This window comes from Clarias gariepinus, chromosome 7, assembly GCF_024256425.1.
Source record: "Clarias gariepinus isolate MV-2021 ecotype Netherlands chromosome 7, CGAR_prim_01v2, whole genome shotgun sequence".
NCBI classification, from domain to species: domain Eukaryota; kingdom Metazoa; phylum Chordata; class Actinopteri; order Siluriformes; family Clariidae; genus Clarias; species Clarias gariepinus.
In genome coordinates this window covers 27,634,086-27,658,525 of record NC_071106.1, presented here as the reverse complement: position 1 = coordinate 27,658,525, position 24,440 = coordinate 27,634,086, and the positions used below count along the sequence as shown (strand labels likewise).

Genomic DNA, 24,440 nt, shown 5'->3' with positions numbered 1-24,440 from the left:
AAATAAGTATTTGATCCCTAAGCAAAACATGACTTAGTACTTGGTAGAAAAACACTTGCTGGAAAGCACAGTGAAAAGACGTTTCTTGTAGTTGTTTCACAGATTTGCTCACATCTTGGGATGCATTTTGATCCACTATTCTTTACAGATTTTCTCTAAATGTTTAAGGTTTCTGGCCTGTTGCTTGGCAACTCGAGGATACAGCTCTCTCCGTGAATTTTCTATTGGATTAAGGTCTGAAGACTGGCTAGACCACTCCATGACCTTAATGTGCTTATTCTTGAGCCACTACTGTGTTGCCTTGGCAGTATGTTTGGGGTCATTTTCATGCTGGAAGACCCATCCACAACCCATCTTCAGGAGGTCCTCATCCAAAATTTTACAACACATGGCCTCATCCATTGGCCCCTCAGTGCAGCAAAGTCAATCTGTACTTTTAGCAGAGAAACAGCCCCAAAGCATAATGTTTCTACCTCTGTGCTTGACTGTAGGGACTGTGGTGGTCTTAGTGTCATAATCAGCATTTTTCTTCCACTGAAAACAGCAAGTCGAGTTGATGACAAAGAGCTAAATTTTGGTCTCATCTGACCACAGCAGTTTATCCCAATCTTTCTCTGTTCATTGGCAAACCTCAGACGGGTCTGTACATCGGTCTTCTTGAGGAGGGGAAGCCTCGCTGCGCTGAAGGATTTTAATCCATGCAGGCGTATTGTGTTACCAATGGTTTGTTTGGTGACTCTGCTCCCAACTGCCTTGAGATCATTCACAAGCTCCTCCTGTGTAGTCCTGGGCTGGTCCCTCATTTTTCTCAAGATTATTCTTACTCCATGGGGTGATATCTTGCATATAGAGCCATTAATGGTTACTTTGTATTTCTTCTATTTGTAAATAATCACTCTAGCAGTTGTCTCCTTCTCACCAAGCTTCTAGCTGATGGTCTTGTAGCCCATTCCAGCCTTGTGCAGGTCTAAAATCTTGTTCCTGACTCGCTTTGATAGCTCTTTGGTCTTGCCGATGGTGGTGAGATTTGAATGGAAGATACAGTAGAGATTTTGTGGGCAGGTGGCTTTTATACACATACCACATTGTTGTTAGGAGCACCTTCTTAAATTAATATGTGTACCACAAGAGCACATAACCAGTCTGTGGGAGGCAGAATTATTGTTGGTTGGTAGGGGATCAAATACTTATTTCCCTTATTGAAGCCTACAATTATGTACAATTATTTAGAGTTTGGGATCTAATCTCTTTGGCATGTACAGTATAGTCAGCTGTGTTTATTCTTTTGCCCAATACAAAAAAAAAAAAAAACAGCAGCAACAACAACAACAAAACACTAAATGTGGGTTGGTACCAAAATTTATTGCAGTTGGATTAAAAACCAATGAAGGTGAAACGTATCAGTATAAAGTACATCACAGTCATGTTGTGAGTAATAGACTTAATATTGAATTGAAATATTCAAATGGGTGTTATAATTTAACTGTTTACAAAAAGTAAGCGTTGTTTGAAAAAATTTGCAACATTTGCTTAAACATGGGAGCCTGGAAACCACTTTACTGACAGAGTGAATTTACAGATCCTCATGACGGTGTGGCTGAGGTATGCAAAGAAAGTGTGTACTCGTGGAAGTGTGTGTATGCCTCAGTGTGTGTTTAGAAACACTTTCTGTGAACAATGGAAGGGCCAGCCTCTTCATACTCATCCTTGCTGATCCACATTTGCTGGAATGTGGACAGAGAAGCTAAGATGGAGCCTCCGATCCAGACCGAGTATTTACGCTCAGGAGGAGCAATCATCTACATGAGAGAGAGAGAGAGAGAGAGAGAGAGAGAGAGAGAGAGAGAGAGAGAGAGAGAGAGAGAGAAAAGCTTATTTCAAAATAACCAGAAACCTTCATAGTTCTATTACAACAGATTAGTCATACTCTATTAGTCAACATATTCTAAGAGGAAAAAAATGTAGTGCACTGATATCAGGAAATCGATCCAGTGCAGTAAAAATTAAGTTGAAATTTTTTGACTAAAAATATTTATTATTTATATTGATATATATGATGAGTGTTATAACACTAAGATCTAATGTGTTCCAGTTCTAATTAAGTATATTTGACTGTAGATTTATAAGAACTGTGGATTTATAAAAACATACACTGCTACTTTGCATTAAACACACTTTATATCAGTGGTTCAAGTCTCAGCTTTGCCATGATGCCACTGTTGGGCCTCTGAGCAAGGCTCTTAACCTCATCTGATCCAGGGATATTGAAAATTGGCTAAACAAGGTTCCCTGTGCAGTAATTTATATAAGATAAGTAAATACTTATTTGCAAACAAAATGTTTTAATATTTGAATAGCATTTCTTTTAGCATTAAAAATGTGTGGCTCTGTTAAAAGTCATATATAATGTATATGAATATATATAAAATAGATAATGTATGTGTGTTCTTCTTCTTCTTCTTCTTCTTCTTATTATTATTATTATTATTATTAACAGTTCATTCAGGCAATTTAAGATCACGACCAATTAATCAGTGCAGGTTGAGAATATGGAAAAAAAATACCATATTCAAAAATATAGAGGAAAGTATAATATTTATGTTTTTTATTTTATATATATATATATATATATATATATATATATATTTTTTTTTTTTTTTTTTTTTTTTTTAAGAATGAGCTAACAAAAGGTCTGGGAATCCTAATGTTAGTCAAAAATAATTAGTAGGCAACTTAAATTGTTAATATTAACAATGTGGATTATAACATTTACCTTAAGTGTAAATGCGTACTGCATTACAAAATTGCTTAAGTTTTCATCATTTAGATAGATAACTAGTTATGCTTGCTCAGTTCTATATTAATGAATTCATAGATACGTATGAGCACAAAAGGGTACCGGATGTGGAAAAAGTAACATTACCTTAATCTTCATGGTGCTGGGAGCCAAAGCCGTGATTTCTTTCTGCATCCTGTCTCCAATACCCGGGTACATGGTGGTGCCTCCAGACAGCACATTATTGGCATAAAGGTCTTTACGTATGTCAATGTCACATTTCATTATGCCGTTGTACGTGGTTTCATGGATACCAGCCGACTCCATACCTGAAGTTAAAAAGTAATGAGATACATTATTCAACTCATTCGACTTCCTGCTTTGACTGCAATCATTACAATTATGTTACTGGAATGTCACTGAGCCAATAGGACAAAAGCATAAAAAAGTAACTAACCAATGAAGGAAGGCTGGAAGAGAGTCTCTGGGCAGCGGAAACGCTCGTTGCCAATGGTGATGACCTGACCGTCGGGGAGCTCATAGGATTTTTCCAGAGAAGAAGAAGAAGCAGCAGTGGCCATCTCATTCTCAAAGTCCAAAGCAACATAGCACAGCTTTTCCTTAATGTCCCTTACTATCTCACGTTCAGCTGGGGATAAAAAAAATACATTTAGATTTAAATAATAATTTTTTTAAATAAGTGATGTCATTCAATGGGAATTTTTTCTTAAATCATAAAATCCCTATTTGTGTAAGATCATTAATATATATATATATATATATATATATATATATATATATATATATATATATATATATATATATATATATATATAATTTTTTTAATATTATTTTTCATAAACAGCTAAACTGTCCATTTTAGATTGGGCACACACATACAAACAACCCCCACCAACACACACACACACACACACACACACACACACACACACACATATACTGTATATAGATAGGTATGCAACATCAATGCACCTTCATGCCTTTGTAGTACAATGATAGAATATTTCCAATGACTGTTATTCACAGTGGTGACAAGATGTCAGTATGACCCTACACCCTTGTAAGGAAAGATGACATGACTATTCCATTAAGATTATTGATACTGATGAAAATGCAATTTTTTTTCTTGTCAAACCTGAAGCTTTTTTTCCCCCCTTTATGTTTTTTTTACTTTTAGAGTCAGACTTAAAGATCTCCTTTAAACATGGAAGAACGCAGTGAATATGACAAACTGCAGGATATGGACTGTACAGAAACCCATTTGCCACGTTACATTGTGTCAGCACTTATATAGCTATTATATTATATTATATTCCAGACTTTTGAACACAGACATGCACTAGCACACAGACACACACACACACACACCACCTGTTGGTAAATGTGCAAGAGAGGATTAAAATTCTTTTGGCAACATGACAAGAACAATGACCTCTAGTACAGAACACTGCGCAAACACATACCTGTACACACACCCACATGCATGCATGCACACACACAGCTTTTGGAAAATGTTTATCTGATAACAGTTAGAAGTAAACTATGGTCACCTGTAGTGACGAAGCTGTATCCTCGCTCAGTCAGAATCTTCATCAGGTAATCGGTCAGGTCCCGACCGGCCAAATCAAGCCTCATGATGGCGTGAGGAAGAGCGTAACCCTCATACACGGGCACATTATGGGTAACACCATCACCAGCATCCAGCACGATACCTACATATACACACATAGACAAATACACTTTTTTTTTTTTTTTTAGGAAAAGAAACTTAAAATGATACTAAATTACTGAGCTTTTCACGATTATCCACTATCACTGATTATAATTCAGTATTCAGTTTACTACACTGGTCATGTTACTTCCCTATAGATACAGTAGCTAACAAAGCTCTGTTACATGCAAGCTAACATTAGGTCAGGTGTGTGTGTGCATGTTCGAGCGTCCGTTCTCACCAGTGGTACGTCCAGATGCGTATAGCGACAGCACAGCCTGAATGGCTACGTACATGGCAGGGACATTAAAGGTCTCAAACATGATCTACACACAGAGGAGAAAACAGTGGGCATTATAACAATGATCACATTTAACACAATGGTCACCTGCATTACGTTTTTTATTTTATTTCTATACTACGAGTCAAACCAGGACTCGTGATGAGATTTCTCAGGAATGCAGGCATAAAACCAATTGACATTTACGGAAGACAGTGGAGTGATGAGACTCTCAGCAGCAGTAAAACATCTGAATGATGTAAATGTTTTAAAGAAGGCCGGACCTTAATGAATGACAATCCTGGCTGAGGTGTAACCATTCTTATGAATATTGAGCAGGAATATTAAGTGGAAGGACTGATCCTTGAAAATGAATCTTGCCCATGTGGAGAAGCACAGACATGTTAAATGTGTGGATAAGCTCATTCAGTTTCACGAATTCTATTTGCATTTGCTGTTATTATTGGCATATTTTGCATTTCGAATCTGAAACTCTATGATCATGGTGAAATTTTATTTGAGGAGATATATATTCAGAATTTCTGAAAGCAGTCTCTTGTATCACTACACGGCAACAGTCAAACCATGACCAAACATTTCCAGGTTAAAAAAAACAACAAAAATTCTGCATTCATTTTCTGCAACTTCTATGGGAATGAAATAGTGGTAATAGGGACTTTTTAAAGAAATGACAGATAAATGGAGAAACATTGAGGATAGCATGTTGTTCTTCTAATATATATTTAAAAATTGTGAGCAAGGTTGTTGTAAGTGCTGATGGATGGATGGATGGATGGATGGATGGATAGATATTCACCTGCGTCATCTTCTCTCTGTTGGCTTTGGGGTTTAGAGGCGCTTCAGTGAGTAGGACAGGATGCTCTTCAGGGGCCACTCGCAACTCATTGTAGAAAGTGTGATGCCAAATCTGCGGAAACACAAATAAATAAATAAATAAATGAATAAATAAATAAATGAATGTATTTATTTTTAAAAAAATCCTACACACATGTAGAGATGTGATGGGTGTTTAGATTTAAAACTACATTGATTTGTTTAAATTTCAAAGTACAAATAAACATAAAGTTGTGAATATTTATTATTTACTATGTTGCACAATTTCTAGTGGAACCTATTATCCAGATCAGGGTAGATCATGATTAAGCCCTGTATGATAAATATGGTAGTATAAAACTAGTTAGTTGTGGCTCAGAACCACCTACTGTAAACATCAAAAAACATCATCACACTATCAAAGCTACCAAAAGTAACTTTCAGTACTCCATCCAACCCTCATGGTGGGTGTGCACATGTGAATTCAGTGTTGCACAGTGATCCTGCAAACTCAACATTTCATTAGACTGTATAAAAGCAAATAGATGCGAAAAAGAATGCCATGGCCGTCAATGGTCTTACCTTCTCCATGTCATCCCAGTTGGTGATGATGCCGTGCTCAACTGGGTATTTGAGGGTCAGAATGCCTCTTTTGCTTTGAGCTTCATCACCTACATAGCTGTCTTTCTGACCCATACCTACCATCACACCCTGAAACACACATCATCCATAATAAATAACTCTATTATAATTGTTAATTAGAACGAACCAATGCAACATTATTAGAGATATGAATCGTAAAAGTAAATAACCTGATGGCGAGGCCTGCCAACAATGGAGGGGAATACGGCTCTGGGAGCATCATCACCAGCAAATCCAGCTTTAACCAATCCGGAGCCATTATCGCATACCAGAGCAGTGGTTTCTTCCTCGTCACACATCTTTGCTCACACAGCAGATGACCTACGACCAGGCAAGCAAGCAAGAGATAAAGCAAGCAAGCATTAAAGAATGGAGTTAAGTAAATAAAAATAAATTAATATGAATGATTCAATTCAAATGATTCAGTGATTCAAATTCAAATATTCAATGACTCAAGAAGTCTTTTAGGAATTGTATATATTTAAGCAACCATTTATAATGGTAAGTTTACTAGAAAGGCTAATATGACCCTACAGTCGAAAGAGGATAGGTTTTATTACATGGTTATTAACAAATTGATTAAAAGGAAAAAAAATCTAAGAAAATCTATTAAAGGATAAACAAATAATAAATAAATGAAAAATCTAAGAATAATGGACTCACTTAGCAAAAGACAGCAAAGAAGAGGCTCTCTCGCTCCCTTAACAGAGTAGACGATGTTCACCTGCTTCCAGTATTTATACACACACCTTCACAAAATCCACAACCTTTTTTGGACTCTCTCTCTCTCTCTCTAGTGTGGACAGACATGCTTTTGCCCTCAATGGACAGGACACATGTAGAAAGACAATGTCACAGACTTGGTTAATATTAGATGGTAATTTGTTACACAGACGACAGCAGTTAGATGTTTGGGGGGGGGGGGGGTGATAGGTGTAGTGTATGTGCATGTAAGTCATCAAAGTTCACACTTATCACCTACTTATACAAAGTAAAATAAAATCAAGTAAATGCCCATGGAACAGCAGAAGGTAGAAGCAACTAAAAGGCTAGAGTAACTCAAATATTAATATTATTTATAACCCTAAGACATCTATGGTAGATGGTGCAAAAAGTTGCGGTAACCTCACTTTAATCTCAAGTAGTCTCAAAAGTGGTCTCAAAAGTGATTCTTAGTTGTTTTATTTTAAATTTTTATATGATCAAGATAATATTCATAGATAAGCTAGATGACATTAACAGTCTGGCATTGACCAAACATCACTTTTGGAATAGTAAAGGAGTTAGTAGTTCTCCCCAAAAATGTGAAAAATATTATGACATATGAATCAATAAATAGAATAAATGTGACTTTAAGAAATATACTTAGATACCATAATCTTAGAACCACTTTTCTGTGGAAATTAACTTCTTTTTTTTTTTTTACATTATTCATGTTTACAATGTTTTAATTGAATATCATCAATATAATTCTGATTATGAACATTTAAACAAAAAAACAAACAAACAAACAAACAAACACATAATGTGTCATAAATCATTTAAAGACAATTTACCAAATGCAATTCGATCGAGGAATTCATGTAAAACTGCCATGGTTGTCTAACATCAATCTGTCCCGAACATTAAATCAACTGAAATTAACTCTTGCAACAGATTCCTGATACAGGAATTTTTTGTTTGTTCAGAATCAAAAATTCAAAAATGTAACGTAGAGCATCAATCTAACAGTTTCAGTGAACAGAAATAAAAGTGCTGGAAGAATAAAGCTGTCATTCAGGCCCAACACACACACACACATTCACGCACACACACACACTCTCTCTCTATAAATAAATAAGACTCTGTGGTGGTAAAATGGAGGAGAATGGCCTTGTCTCTCCTGACCTCTGCTGTCAATCATAAATTCCAAAAACGCTTTGCTATAAGGAAGTATCTAAATGCACAACCATTAAAGGCAAAGTAGACCAAGTGTCCTTCATATAGGGCACAACAGGACAAATTCATAAGGTTTGGATATGGAAAGATTAAATAGGTGCACTAAGTGCAGTAGGTGATCAGGTTCATACTGCTGTGTCCAATTTAACAAAATTTTAAAGTCATCGTTTTAGTACGCAGCAGTGGTGGTTGGAGCAAACAAATTCTGTACAGTGTAATTTTGGATTACGAAAAACTTGGTCAACGGCCGAGCGTCACATGATCACAACTGAGTGAATTGTTCTTCTCTCTCGTCACTGGTATGGTCAACATCCATGTGGACGTGTACTGTTGTGTGTGGACGCGGGTAAAGCATAAGCAAGTGTCATTAGAGAGGTTCCTTGGTAAAGACAGAGCAGTATTTCCATTAGTGTGTGTGTGTTTGTGCACACACGCGCATGTGTGAAAGTCGTCCTGCACAGTAGCCCCCTCCCTCCTCTCTTATTTGAGGGGGGTGGAGGGGGAGAGGGGGAGTAGCCGAGTAGCCCCTCCCTCTCATCTTACTTCAGTTTTACACACACATACACACATATATACAGGCGTGTGCATGCACAAACACTGCTCTGTCAGGATTTTTTTCAAAGGTAAAGTGCAGGTTAACTTGTTCTATTTTTACTTTATATTTTAATATTTTAAAATAAATATTTTTGTATTGTGGAACAAATCATCGTCCGTTTCGATTATTTATTATGGGGGAAATTCACTTTGATATACGTGTTTTGATATACAAGCATGCTTCCGGAACAAATTATGCTCACAATTCAATGTTTAACTGTACTTGAATAAAAGTAAAGATACCCTAGTTAAAATAATTACTTCAGCAAAAGGCTTCACTTAAGTAAATGTTCAAAATTACTTATCTTCAAATTTATCAGTATTCCTGTGACGCTGTACACAATCCATTGTTCCACACACCAATTAGTGCCCTAATCAGAGGTTAGAGAGGGATATGAGATTCAGCCTTGTTTTAGAAGGCAGTTATCTTGTAGCTCTTTAGTGTAACTAAAACAACACAGATGGTTCAGAGGCAATTTGAAAAGACTAAGAAGAAAACATGATGTTTTAGATTTTATTGGATGTGTTTTCTTGTTGAAAGTGTTTACATGACTGGTTTTTAATGTAGGCTTCACCAGGCAGCTCAGTACAGGCTACTGCACAGTCCTACTTTCATCCATGCTATGACCGACAATTGCATGTTTAAATGCATGTTTTGTTTTGATGGCTTTAAATTAATGGAGCGTAATTAAATTTATATTTTGTTAATAAATCTGTTCTTAAAAATTTTACATATTTCACTTTTATTTTGTATGGTTATTTAGTCCTGACCACACAATCCCCCTTGAATTTATTTTACAATATGACCACTGGCTAAATGCCCCACCATCGCACACAGCCAGGTAACTGCACTGCAATTATAAAGTCATTAATAATAATGTGTTAATATTGACAGACATAATTTATATCGCCACCATGATTAAGTTTTTTGTGCAACATTTAAGTGAAAAGTCAAGTCCATAAATGTACAGATATTGACATTTTGTTATTTTAGTTGTCAAATAATGTCAGCCATGATACAGTGCCCCTGGAGCAGACAGGATTAAGAGTCTTCCTAAAGGGCCCAACAGAAGCAACTTGGTGGAGCAGAGGCTTGAACCACCAACCGTCTGATCAGTAGATCAGATCCTTAACACATAGAGCTACCGCTGCCTTCCTCCAATGTATGAAAGTTGAAAGTAATTATGAGCTGGAATACACACATTTACAGCTTTAATGTTTACATAAACATTCCAATTTATTAAAATGTTTAAGAAATCCCCCAATCTTAATGTTTGTTTTCTTGTTTGGGACTTACAAATGGTTTACATTTTGTGGCAAATCTTTCTATTTACTCTGGTGGTGTTTTTTGGATGGTTGTTTTCATATTCCTTTGCTGGCGGTGTTCTTCATCTGGCCCATTTTTGTGTTTTGTTGGAAGTTTTTTTTTTTTCATTTGAGTCTGCTTCTCTTAAGGTTTCTTCATGTTGTCTCAAGGTGACTGGCCTTGACCATCTCTCACCTCTAAATTGTTCATAAGGGCTATAAATAGAAATCTAAAACTGAATTTAAATAAACGTTTCAGTACAAAGTTGTCTAATAGCTTTATTTAAAATGAACATCTTTAAAATAATAATAATAATAAAATAAAAACACTCCACCATATTGCACACATTTCAGTCCACCAACTGAGGACAGACACAGTCTCTCTCCATGAGTCTAATGAATCTCCTCAAAAATAGACCCTATATAGAAAATAGGACGATTTGAATACACTCAGTAGTTTTCATTTTAAATAGAGATCCATTTTGCTCTTAATCATCCCCTATTTACAAATCACATTAGTGTATAACAGCATTATACAGTAAATCAGTTTTAAATATACATCTTCTGTAGAATATATACACACAGTAGCATAGCATACAGGAGTTTTCCAGCTGTGCCCCACGCATTACAGTTGTTTCTGCTCTTACTCATCTCAGAACACTTACATCACACATGCCAATACTCATTTGTGTACATTAATATAGGGTAATGCGGTGATAAACATAGGTAAGTTATTGTGTTGATTTGTTGCGATGCCCTTTTCCCTTTCTTCCCCACTAGAAAAAAGGGTTTTATTAGAATGCCTAATAAATTTTTAAAGACTTTGTTCCAAAACTCAACACATAGAACACAATCTAACAGGACTTCTTCATGGTACCCATTTAGCCTTTTTTAAAATATATATTTTTTATTTGCATGAATGTAAAATGAAATTGCATGTAAAATCAACTATGTAATTTGTCAAATAAAGCTAAATCTTGTGTGTTTACTGTATATGTCCTCTGTAAAGCTTATGAGAACTCACAGAACATTAGCTAGGCACTCAGCTCTAGCACACCTCATTGAACTCACCTATTCTAACTATCAGAGAACTTCTCAGATCGAGTGCTCAAGTGTTATCATGAAGCCGAGTTGATTTTAAAGTGCTAGAGCAGAACAACACTAAGAACACTTTGCTCCAACGTTCTTATATGCAAAGACTTGGGTTAAAGAACTGATGAGCTAAATTAGGCATGTTCAAGTACATGCTACACTCGACATATACAGTCAGAAATGCTTCTTGTACCTTGCATTCACCATCTTTAGTCTCACATTATAATTAAATAAACAATTGTGTTTTAAATAAATTTCCTATAAAGGAAATGTAAGAACTCCCTTTTCTCACCCACTCACAATAATGTATTAACTATGCATGACTTTAAATCCCATACACACTTTTCAAGCACTCATCACTTGTCCAGTCTCACTTCAGTGTAGAAAATAAACAATCCAAATTCTCTCTCACACACATGCAAGTGCAGTATGCATGTGCTAATAATCTTTTATACAAAAACCTGCAATATTTGTCATGCAAAATGTCACAACTTTGTGTATTTTTATGTTAATTTATGAAGGAAGCTACCAACACAGGTAGCATTTTGTGCAGCAAAATACATTCTGTCCTAATAATAGGTCTGATAATAAGTCTGAGCAGGGTCTTAATTTTGGATTAACTGCATGCGTTATTGATGGTGAAGGCAAAGTTTGCAAATGTTGATCAAACCCAGTCATAGTGTTATACTCATTTGTCATCTTATCATAGATCATGTTTAAAGGTTATGCAATTACAGGACTATTCAAACGGAATATTTACACAAAGCTAACTGGTATCTGAGTCCTGTCTTAGAAAATAGCACTCGTGGCCCTGCTACACTGACTGGAATCTATAAATAACCATTTAGTGCAAGAACCTCGTCAGTAGCAAAAATGACAGACTCACAACAAGGGGACACAAGGACATCTGATGTGAGCACAAGCTATTTGTTGAATGTAGTGTGTATTTGTGAAAATGTTTAAAATGGTCATTAGTAACCAAACACCATAGCGCCCCTCAGCTAACACTCGTCACTGAAGAATTCCTAGTTTAGCAAAGACAGATTTGTTGTTTGGCTATGTATGAAATGTTTATACATATGTGAAATCCGAGTTTGTTGTTATCTGTTAATAAATATGGGCACTTATGCACAAAGTACTAGGGAAAGACAAAGTCTTCTGTACTGTAGTTTAAAGTGTGGGGAAATAATGGCTCACTTTTTCTGTGGCCTAATCACAACTTACTTAATAGCAATCTTTTCTTACATACTGTCTGATAAACTTATATGTGGCTTGGGACAAAAAAGCTAGTTTGCTTTGTCCTTTTCATAGAGCAAGAAAAATTAAAAACCTGATAAAAACAGGAGTTAAGCAATAATATTTTGCGAAAGTGTTCTTTGCTTGATTTGCTTTTTTTTCCCCCCTTTATGTTACTATCTGTACAGACAGATAATAGGAACACACTGTTGTAAAATTGTACAGTAGAATAACTGAGAAAATTGAAATTGTCAGTAATAACTGATCAATCGGCCCTTGGTTGAAGACACTGTGACTGCAGTACTCATTGCTTTAGAAGGTTTAAATCTACATTCATTGTTTGTCCAGGCAACCTGTTCTTGGCTTTAAATGTCTATAAAGTGCCAGTGAAGCACATGAAGACGAGGATATGGAGTGCGAGAAGGTAGATCATGAAGAAGTAGCGGGATTTCGCTCTGGAAGTTAGCATCTTAGAGCAGTAAAGACTGCGACCTCGTAACCACCGGCGGCACGAGTGGACACCACTTTTCATCTGGAAAAAAAGACCAGAAAAAATAACTTTTCAGCAAGGACATAAGAAATGATACATGATGTTATTTTAAAATAATTATAAAAGAACTTTTTACTTTTTTCTCCTTTTTTTTTACTTTTTTTTCAAACTAATGTTACACTTGCTGTAACACAAAAATTAACTAATGTCTTCTGACCAATCAGAGTCAAAGAATTTAATCACACTCCGAAATTAATAAGCAATAATAAACATTGGCAAGATCAAAGACATTTATTATTAGAATATGTAAACACTGATTTTGGAATGTAACAATAGCAACATGGCATACGGAAATATAAATATAAAACATACGGACATACAAAAAAAAAAAGGAGAAGCTGAAAACCAGAATGACCCTTGGTGGTTTCACAATGTCACTTCATCTGGCATTGCTGGATATCAGAACATTTACATGGGCTTTCAGCATTATAATTTGGGAGACTTACTGTGCGCATAAGCAAGTGCTCCTTCGGATCTAAAATAAGAGCTTCCCATTCTTCCTCAGTCTCTAACTGGATACTGAAGTCTCGTTGAGGAGATCTGGAAGGGCTGGGTTCCATACTGACACACACACACACACACACACACACACACACACACACACACACACACACACACACAATTATGTGTTATTCACAACACACAATACTGTTAATGAAGGCACTTTACAGGCCTGGTGTTCAAAATGGCACTAAAGCTAGCGTTAACTAAAAATTAAAAAGCAATAAATTAAATTATAGTAATCAGAATTTGTAGTTACATTTAACAATTTAGTTCTGTTCATTTTACTCATCAACGTAATACAGTAGTCATAATTCACTGCATTAACAGGTAGTAGCTAAATCACTAACCACTGTGTATAAGTTAATATTTATAAATGATTTAAATACAAAATTGGTACATATTCAGATATAAACTGGAGGTGGACTATAAAAAGCTGGTAGGAAGTGAAGTCAACATACATCAGAAAATAGTGCACTGATGTATTTTAATAAATCTGTCCTATTACCTCTTCATCCTGTGCTCAGCCAATCCCAGCGCTTCTTCTGCAGCCTGTCGGCGCATCCTTTCCTCCTCTAGCCTGTCATTGAGCAGAGACACATTTTGCTGGGTGGAGTCGAGCTGAAGTTCTGCTTCTGCCAGTCTAAACACACAAAATTATGTTATCATCCTTCCCTTTTGTCATCTTCAACACAGAAAAATACCGTATTCGTATTCAGGAACATACAAACAAACAAGATCCTCTGTACAGTTTATCAATGCCCTGTTTCAGGTTCAGATTTTACCTGCTCTTGAGTTCTCTAATGTCTAATCCATCCAGATCATTTGCTGCACTGCTGATTTCCTGAGGAGCCCCAGGTGCAACTTCCATACAAACTGATCCCTGGGAAAACATTGTTACATGAGAGTTCTTATTTTTAAATTATATATTTTTTTGTCCTGATGCTGCTTAACATCATAGACCTCACAAAAATCTTTGTTGGTTTGTGCAAATCTGAACTTTGAGATCCCTGAAGTAAAAAATGTGCTTAATCAGCCACAAGTTATATTTTTTATTTAGCAGCACTATTAATTCAATTCAATTCTCACATAGAAAGAAACCTTGAGAGGAACCAGACTCAACAGGGAACCCATCCTCATTTGGGTGAAACAGAAAAACAGGAATTAATCTGCATTTATACAGTGTGTTAAGTGGCAGCCAGTTAACTACCTGGACTCCATATTAACATAATGTTAATTGATGTTAATATGGAGTCCAGGTAGTTTTTGGACACAATTGCTGTCTTGAACTATTAAGCAACCGCAGCAAAGTCAAGTCCTCAGAGAAACAGCTGTCAACACCGTATTTAAACAGGAGCCTTAACCCTAATCCTAGACCAACCCTGGACCCTTATAAAAAATAAAACCTTGCCTAAGACAATCACTATAATAACCACATGCAAAAAAACTAGTTAGCTTATATTAACTGTTCAATAAACAACTGTAGTCTCCCGAAATTTGGACAAACTGTCAACAGTCACTGTAGCAACAGAAACATCTGTGGCAAAGTGATGCAACACTGGCAAGTAGTGAACCAATTTAACCAAGTTCAAAAAGTACATCTGCTTGCTTAAACATATAGTTTGTACCTGTGCAGGTGGGTGCTGGATTTGCTGTTGATTTGCTAACCAGTAATAGCGGTTCTGCAGCTCACTCAGACTAAGCTGGGTTTCTCTCAGAGTCTGAGATACAGCTCTCAGTTGAGCAGAAACAGCAGATTTCTCCTCTACGGCTTGCTGCAACTACAACACATGAGTATTTAAATAAATAAATAAATAAAATCTCTATACACACAGAGTTTAGTCAGTATGTTTTTTGGATTTGTGTGTGCTGGTTTGGGAACACACCTTGATGTTGAGCTGCTGGAAGCCAATATCTCTCTGCTGAATCTCCACCAGGCAGCGCTGCAAATGAGTCTGCAGCTGCACAATCTGCTCTGAGGTATCTTTACCTGAAACAAATCCTGACCCCTACACAGACACACAAACGGATAAAAAGGTTCGCTCTCAGTATAACCTGCATATATCTAACTTTTTGTGACATGATGCTGTACCCATAAAGACTTTTCTAAACTCCTGCTGTTTATTGGAATTGTGTTTTTGTTTTTAAGGTGCATTCTTGTGTCTATGCGTCTCACTTAGCAGAAGAAAATGTAATATCTACACACACCAGCCAAAACATTAAAACCACTGGAATGTGAGGTAAATAACGCTAGTTTAACTCTTTCGCACAGCCTCCTTCGCAACAGGACTGTTCGCCTTTACTACACCTTGCTGGCCTGTATAAATGGCACTATGGCTTTAAGAAGGTAGCATAAGTAGTCATAGAGGAGAAAAGAGATCTGTTTTAAAGGAAGAGTCGCAAGAGTGTGATGCTTTGACACATGCGATGAGTGTAGAAAACTAAAATCTATTTAGGTACTTTATACACAAAACTGTATGGTCTGCCTCCCTGGTTAAAATATGGCCTGAATTACAGTATGTTACCTTGCTGGTCTCCCTGAGAGCTTGATATTGAGACTGCAGTCGGCTATTTTCAGACCTGCATGGTTGGCAGTAAGAAACAAACAAACAAAAAAACACAATGATGTTACTAAACACACATGCACTTCCTTCTTCCATGAAATGATACACACATTTTCCTAGCTTTGTCACCATATCATACCATGCATAGTGCTCATGACTTTCTGTGTGCATGTGTATGTGTCCAGTCCTGCTAATAAGAGCATGTGCCTAAGAATGATTTATCCTTCCTGTTTTACTGAGGTGGAACAAACTCTTAAAATAATAATTAAAAACAAGAAAAATTCATCAATGACTGACAATTACAAATTGCAAATGTTTTTTATTCTGTGAAACTGAATTAATTTTAGCTGTTTATATTTTCACCCTAATCATCAGTTTTAAATCTTCATTTAAGATACATTGTACAATGCAATCTTGTAACAAAGTGTACCATGCAATGCTGATTGTACAGTCGTGGCCAAACGTTTTGAGAATTACATAAATATTGGAAATTGGAAAAGTTGCTGCTTAAGTTTTTAAAATAGCAATTTGCATATACTCCAGAATGTTATGAAGAGTGATCAAAAGAATTGCATAGTCCTTCTTTGCCATGAAAGTTAACTTAATCCCCCAAAAAAAACCTTTCCACTGCATTTCATTGCTGTAATTAAAGGACCTGCTGAGATCATTTCAGTTATCGTCTTGTTAACTCAGGTGAGAATGTTGACGAGCACAAGGATGGAGATCATTATGTCAGGCTGATTGGGTTAGAATGGCATACTTGACATGTTAAAAAGAGGGTGATGCTTAAAATCATTGTTCTTCCATTGTTAACCATGGTGACCTGCAAAGAAACACGTGCGGCCATCATTGCGTTGCATAAAAATGGCTTCACAGGCAAGGATATTGTGGCTACTAAGATTGCACCTAAATCAACAATTTATAGGATCATCAAGAACTTCAAGGAAACAGGTTCAATTCTTGTTAAGAAGGCTTCAGGGAGTCTCCTAAAGAGGATTCAGCTGCGGGATCGGAGTGCCACCAGTGCAGAGCTTGCTCAGGAATGGCAGCAGGCAGGTGTGAGCGCATCTGCATGCACAGTGAGGCGAAGACTTTTGGAAGATGGCCTGGTGTCAAGAAGGGCAGCAAAGAAGCCACTTCTCTCCAAAAAAAAAAATCATCAGGGACAGATTGATCTTCTGCAGAAAGTATGGTGAATGGACTCCTGAGGACTGTGGCAAAGTCCTATTCTCTGATGAAGCCTCTTTCCGATTGTTTGGGGCATCTAGAAAAAGGCTTGTCCGGAGATGAAAAGGTGAGCACTACCATCAGTCCTGTGTCATGCCAACTGTAAAGCATCCTGAGACCATTCATGTGTGGGGTTGCTTCTCATACAAGGGAGTGGGCTCACTCACCATTTTGCCCCAAAACACAGCCATTAATAAAGAATGGTCCCAAAGCAACCTCCAACAGCAACTTCTTCCAACAATCCAACAACAGTTTGGTGAAGAACAATGCATTTTCCAGCACGATGGAGCACCGTGCCATAAGACAAAAATGATAACTGAGTGGCTCGGTGACCAGAACGTTGAAATTTTGGGTCCATGGCCTGGAAACTCTCCAGATCTTAATCCCATTGAGAACTTGTGGTCAATCCTCAAGAGGCGGGTGGACAAACAAAAACCCAATAATTCTGACAAACTCCAGAAAGTGATTATGAAAGAATGGGTTGCTATCAGTCAGGATTTGGCCCAGAAGTTGATTAAGAGCATGCCTAGTCGAATTGCAGAGGTCCTGAAAAAGAAGGGCCAACACTGCAAATACTGACTCTTTGCATAAATGTCATGTAATTGTCGATAAAAGCCTTTGAAACGTATGAAGGTGGAACTAACTCTTAAAATAATAATTAAAAAAAAGAAAAATTCATCAATGACTGACAATTACAAATTGCAAATGTTTTTTATTCTGTGAAACTGAATTAATTTTAGCTGTTTATATGACTCTTTGCATAAATGTCATGTAATTGTCGATAAAAGCCTTTGAAACGTATGAAGTGCTTGTTATCATATTTTAGTACATCACAGAAACAACTGAAACAAAGATCTAAAAGCAGTTTAGCAGAAAACTTTGTAAAAACTAATATTTGTGTCATTCTCAAAACTTTTGGCCAAGACTGTAGTTTTTGTCAGTATTACTCCAGTGTTGTAAGTATTAGCATCACCCTGACACTAAGACATATGTACATCTTGTTACTAACATTAAAAGGCTTCATATTAAACATAAAACAAATACTGTAGAAGGTTTAGATTAGTGCCAGTCATACATATTCTAAAAAAATAAAAAACAAAAAAAGTAATAAATGCTATCAAATTTGGACTTTGTCAAGTCATCATGGTCCTTTAAAATAATCAGTCTAAAACTTATTCTGTGAATATTTCTTCATTGAATGGAATTGACCTCAGTCGGTTTAGGTGAGCATACTGAAGTTTCATTAAAATAGTTCAAATATTATAAGGGTTATATGCAAGCAATAAAGTTATTATAAGTTTGTAAAATTACTGTGAACTGTAATTGTAATAGTACACTGCATTTCATTCAAATCACTGTATACTTACTGGTTACAGTGACGCAGCAAAGCCTATTGAGTCAGTATTAAGGATTATGCATTATTACTAGACACGTAGGAAATAAATCGATTCAGTTATAAATCATGATTCTTTTCTGTGACTCCCCAAAAGTACTGAATCCCCAAAAGCGACTTTTTTAAATAATGTATTTTACATTTATGATGCACTGGTCAATTTTCCAATCACTAAAATAGGCTGGGTTTTCAGCTCGATTGGCCATGACTGGTTACATTTAATTACTCACGTTAATTTCAGTTGCTAAGCTCGTGAATAAAGCTAAGGTAAAAAAAACTTTTAGTTACGACAACTTTTTTTAAAGGGTCATTTAAAAAAAAAAATCAAATCAAATATTGAATCCGAATATTTATAAAATTGTGATAGGAGAATTGAACCATGAATCAAAATCACATTAATGAACTATTAATTAAAAACAGGTCATTATAAATAACGATGCAGTCTATTCTAAAAGACACCTATTCTAAATGTCCTTTAAAATATGATTGTTTAAATATAAACAGTTCTTGGTAGTGCACTTAGACGTGTTGAAAGGGCAGAGCGGACAAATTCGTCATGCTACATTTATCACCAGCACTGACAGATTTGCTTAGCTAACCAAGAGAAGCTACATTAGTCACAGAAACAAAAAACAAAGAGAGAAAGAATATCTATGACTTCATCTATTAGTTCCCAGGATCAAACACTACCGCCTTATTTAGACATTTTTCAGTCTATATAATATACATATTTAAAAATCCATTACTTAAAACTGAAACTAATACTAATCCAACAATAATATTTTTAGCTATAAATAAAAGATTGTGTGAGTCAAACTGGACCTTGCGATGAAATTCCTTATGAATAAAGGCATAAAACTGATGGATGGAAGACTTCAAGCGCAGTATGGTCATGAGACTCTTAGCCGCAGAAAAACATATGAATGGTGCAAATGTTTTAAAAATGGCCGACGAACTTGTTGCCAACTTGCAGAAGAGATGCATCTGTGTGTGGGAACTGTGCACCACTTGCACATTACAGGAACTCAGTTTTTAGTTATTGCCACATCACTCATACATTTCTAAGATCGCTGTTAAGCCATTTCCACATGTTTGAGCCATTAAATGAGTTCCTGGGAGGCCAGTGTTTCAGACATGTAGCAGCAGAGCGATCCTGCTGATATCAAAATATTTATTACTATAAATGTAAGCTACAAAACGTAGCAGTCTTATAATTTCCAGTATTTCTTCTGTCTCTAAGACTATAATGTGTTGATCCCTTTCTCCTGCATGGGAAATCTGTCTCTCTCTAATAAAAAGCAAGTTTTGTTGATGAAATCTTATTGTTCACTGCTGCTACCACAATGCTATTCACTACATGTACCCTGTGGGATATTCCGTGTCATTTAACAGGCAATCTAACAGTAATTTACCTTCCATGGAGTGCTTCCTCTCTTTACTTTGTATTGCAAAAACTCTTTTCATCTATAGGGCTTAATCGCTCTGTGCATATCGAATGAGTGTGTATATAAAACAGTTCCAGTACAACACAGCTTTTGGGTGGACTGGCTTAATGATCAATTACACTTCCCATTATTTTCTCTTTGGCTCTTTCAGTTCAAAGTGATTCTAGACCAGGATTCCATAATGTGAATGCTGATTTTGACTTTTTAACAGCAGCAGTGGTATAATGGCAAGCTGTTTAATTTACTTAACCCTAAACCTCTTTTCATGTTCATAGGTAAATAGCGTTGGCCGACAATAACAATATACTTCTGCTTGTGCTAATGATGGTGGGACTGCTTTTCAGGAAACATAACAAGTGCAAAAAGCAATATACTGTGTGGTTAACCCAGTACTAATCGATTATCAATTGGTTTACTTAAACTGATGACTGACTATGGAATGAATACTGACTTTCATCAATACTGTTCAGGCTAAAGGAAGAAGAGTTTGTGGCCCGGCATATGTAACAGGTGTGATAGCATGGTAAGTAACGTGTTTGGCCAACATGAACAAACAATACGAGATAAAACAAAATTTGTGTGTTGATTTAAAATCTGCAGACACCACATTTTTTAACAACCATTTTAATTGTCCACCTTGATAGCCGCCATCATGACTGAAACTACCTTTGATAATATTCTTCCCCACCTAACCAATTTTACTCTAATTTCTTGGCTGATGTATTATTGGCCATGTTGTGTTTGGCAGAAAGTAAAAAGTGAATTTATAAATAGATAAATTTAAAAAAGTATATAAAAAAATGCTTCTTTCCAGAATTACCTCAGCTCTGTCAGCTCTGCCTTGTATACCAAAATGTCTTTGTCAGACTGTTGTTTGGAAGCGTGTGCTTGTTGCAGTGCCCTCTCTTGGTCGTCATATTTCTGTTTCAACTTCAACAGCTCGGTGTTCTGGGACGGCAAATTTCCAACCTCCTTATTCTGAAATAAAACAAATAAACAAAATAAGTAAATAAAAACAAAACAAGATATTTTCTTTAAAAAGCTATAGCACAAAACACAGCCAAAAATATTTGGAAAAAAAAAAATCTGTTTAATGTTCTGTCCCATTGTTTCAAGTCATCTCCTTTGTATTTTTTAATATTGGAAGTATACATACTCCAATTGACCTTTGTTCAATTTTACTGTGTATTACCATAAACAACAATGATGAAAACAGAGCCCTTGAAGCCCTTGCCATGTCTGGTGCACAAGAGATGGAAGAAATGGGACAGCTGCTTTTTGAGTCAGATTTGGTTGAGGTGATTTTAAACCAGAAAAGGTTAAAAGACAGAATCCCATGCTCTAGCACATCCAAAAGTCAAGCCACATCAAAGCACACCAACAGGACTTGCATGCCCTTAGCGACTGCCCACATGCCACAAATACTACTGACTCTATTTGAAGACACAGCCTAGGACTCACCAGGCCATCTCTCTCAGTCTGAAGAGCACCAACACTGATGCTACGGTTATTCGAATCCTCGGATTTGATAGCCTTGATCGTATCTGGGCTTGTTTGCTGTCTTCGTTCGACCTCAATCTTGGATTTCCTAAGCTCTTCCATCAGTCTGTCTCGGTCAGACTGCAGACTGACCATTGCTTTAGAAAATGCATTAACCTGTCTGCTGTAGGAGCTCTTCTCCAACGATGCATGTTTAAGCTGGGCCTCTTTCTCTGATACAGCTTTTGAAAGTTCGTTCACCAGTGCTGATAATTTTGTGTGGGAATCTTTGCTTTCCAGTGCCAGAAGCTTTTGGACCAACACATTCTTTTCCGCAGCAAGAGCGGCTATCTCTGAAGTGGAATCATTTAGCTGATGCTCAAATGCATTCATGGATGCTGTAGCTTCCCTGAGTTCTTCATCATATCTGCTGCGTAAAATCTTAAAATCATCTATGAGCTGATCCCGGTCATTTTGCAGCGCTGCCATGGCTTTGCCAAGTGATTCATTCTGAGATTTCAAATTATTATTTTGGCTTTTAGCTTCGGCTAAATCCTGCTCTGCTTGCATTAAGTCTCTGGCCAAATCTGCAACTCTCCGGTCTGCAGTTTCTCTCTCGTTTCTCAGTAAATTAACTTCACGCTCAAGAGCAATTAGTTCATCATTGTTCTTTTCTTCAGCCTCTACCAATTTTCTCTTGGACTCTTTGACCGTTTCCTTTAGGCCCCTATTTAGGTCATCAGCAGCCACTTTTTGAGCGAATAATTTTTGCTGAAGCTCATTACATTCGGAAGCTTTCGCTGCTATGGCTTGCTGCAAATCAGCGATCACCTTACTCTCATTTGTCTCACGTCTCTCCTTCTGTAAGGCCAACAAAAAGTCTTGCAGTTCTTGTACCTGAGAATGTAGTTTAGCATTTTCTTCTTTTAAGGTTTTGATTTCCTCTGTTTCCTTCTGCACCTCCAGGAGTGTATCATGATGCTGCATCTCAACAGTCCGTTTTTGGTTCTCAAGGGTTCTAATTGAATCCTGCTGCTTTTTGAGGAGATCCTTTAGCTGGTTGTCTTTAAGCGATAACACCTGGTTTAAATCCTCTCTATATCTGATGAGTTGTGCTTTGAGCATAGCATTCTCTGAATTGAGATCATCCATCTGATGAAGAAGGGTTTTGATCTCTTCTTTTAAGCTCTTGGTGACACCCTCAGCAGATTCCACTTTACTCTGTTCCTTAATTTGCTTCAATTCTGATGTTAAATGTTCCTTCTCAGATTGTAAAGAATATACTGAGGTCCTTAAAGTGTCAACATTTATCACCATCTGTTCCTTTTCCTGAACACATCTGTCCAATCTGGCCTGCAGACTTCGCAGTTTGCTTTCTAAACCCTTCACTTCTTTCGCAGAACATTCTTGCTTGGTATAGAGAGCAGTTAATCTGTCTTCATACCCTGCTAATTGAGAATTATGATTACCCTGAAGCTGTTCCAAATATCCTGACAACTGGCCATCTTTTGAAGATAACAGAGATGATATCTCAGAATCTTTGCTCTGAATAAGAGATTTCAAGTGAGATGAAATCGCTTCTTGTTTCTCCAAGTCAACTATAAGCTTGCTGCAATCATTCTGGACTGAAAGGAGCTCAGATTCTTTGTCTGATAACATTTTGGATGAGTGCTCAAAACTCGACTTGACTTGGGAAACCAAATATTTTTGCTCGTCAAGTTGTTTCAAAAGCGTTCTTTTATCATCTACTAACCTCTCGATTAAGGCACTTTGTTCGGTAGACCGTTTCGTTAGTACTTCAAGGTTTTGATTGAGTTCAGTAATGCTTGCCCGCATTACAAAGAGCTGCCTCTGGTGTGCCGCAGCCGCAGCCGAATATTCGTTCAATGTCCTCTCCAATTTTCTGTTGGTATACTGCATGTCATTTAGTAGCCTAGCTTTCTCCCGATTGTCCTCTGAGAGTTGTGTAATAACCAAGCTTTGCTCAAGAAGCTGGCTATCCTTATCATGCAAGACTTTTTGAAACACACTGTCCCATTGCTTTTCAGCATCACTAATATTTGGATCTACACTTAAGACTGCTAGTTTGGCTGAACTGGTCTCAGCTTCTCTTTGCAGATTTTTAATCTGCAAGTCTTTCGACTCAACCTCTTTGTGCAAGGATGTGATAAATTGAGCTTCCTGGTTATTCTGTTCTTGTAAATCACTGATTTGCTTCTGAAGTTCAGCTCGCTGTTCTTTCAAAAGAGCTTGCTGCTGTTCTGCCATTTTTTCCAAGGACTTCTCTTTTTCTGCTGACTCAAATTCGGACCGCTCCTGCCTCTCAGCAAGGTTCTGTTTAAGAATGTCCTTTTCAGAAGTTATCTTGTTTATTTTCTTTCTGGTCTCATTGAGGACATTTTTCTGCATTTTCAGTTCATTTTTCAGACTCCCATTCTCTGTCTGCAAATCTGTGAGCTTTTTAGTCATGTCTCTGAGCTCCTTCTGTGCATACTGAAGCTGGGTCTCTGAGTGCTTTAAAGACCTTTCTAGATTTAAAATGAGTTCCTGATATTTTATACAATCTTGTTGAAGCTGGTTTATCTCTTGATGCTTCTCTTTTAGCAGCTCTTGCAATTCCCTCTTCATGTTTTTAGAGCCTTCAGTGCCTCTTTGCAATGCTTTGAGCTTCTCTTCAAACTCTTTCACAAGCTTCAAGTGCAACTGCTCCTTTTCTTGACAAAACTTTGCCTTGTCCTCTTTGACCTCCATGAGCTGAGCTGAGAGCTGCAGTTTTTGTGTTTGCAAGACATTAATTGCCTCGGTCATTTCATCTATTCGTTCAGAATTTTTTAAAAGCATTGTTTCCAAAT

The 24,440-nt window shown here is 36.8% G+C and overlaps 1 protein-coding gene across 1 annotated transcript; it reads right to left on the bottom strand.

Annotated features, from left to right (window-relative positions):
• Positions 1-1,390: 1,390 nt before the first annotated feature.
• Positions 1,391-6,998, bottom strand: LOC128528335 (actin, alpha cardiac muscle 1-like). Its single transcript, XM_053501142.1, has 9 exons — positions 6,928-6,998; positions 6,435-6,585; positions 6,205-6,333; positions 5,606-5,716; positions 4,750-4,834; positions 4,348-4,509; positions 3,234-3,425; positions 2,924-3,105; positions 1,391-1,799 (listed from the first exon to the last, which is right to left on the bottom strand). The coding sequence occupies exons 2-9, from the start codon at positions 6,561-6,563 to the stop codon at positions 1,656-1,658; spliced, it is 1,134 nt and encodes a 377-aa protein (XP_053357117.1). The 5' UTR covers positions 6,564-6,585; positions 6,928-6,998; the 3' UTR covers positions 1,391-1,655.
• Positions 6,999-24,440: the final 17,442 nt, after the last annotated feature.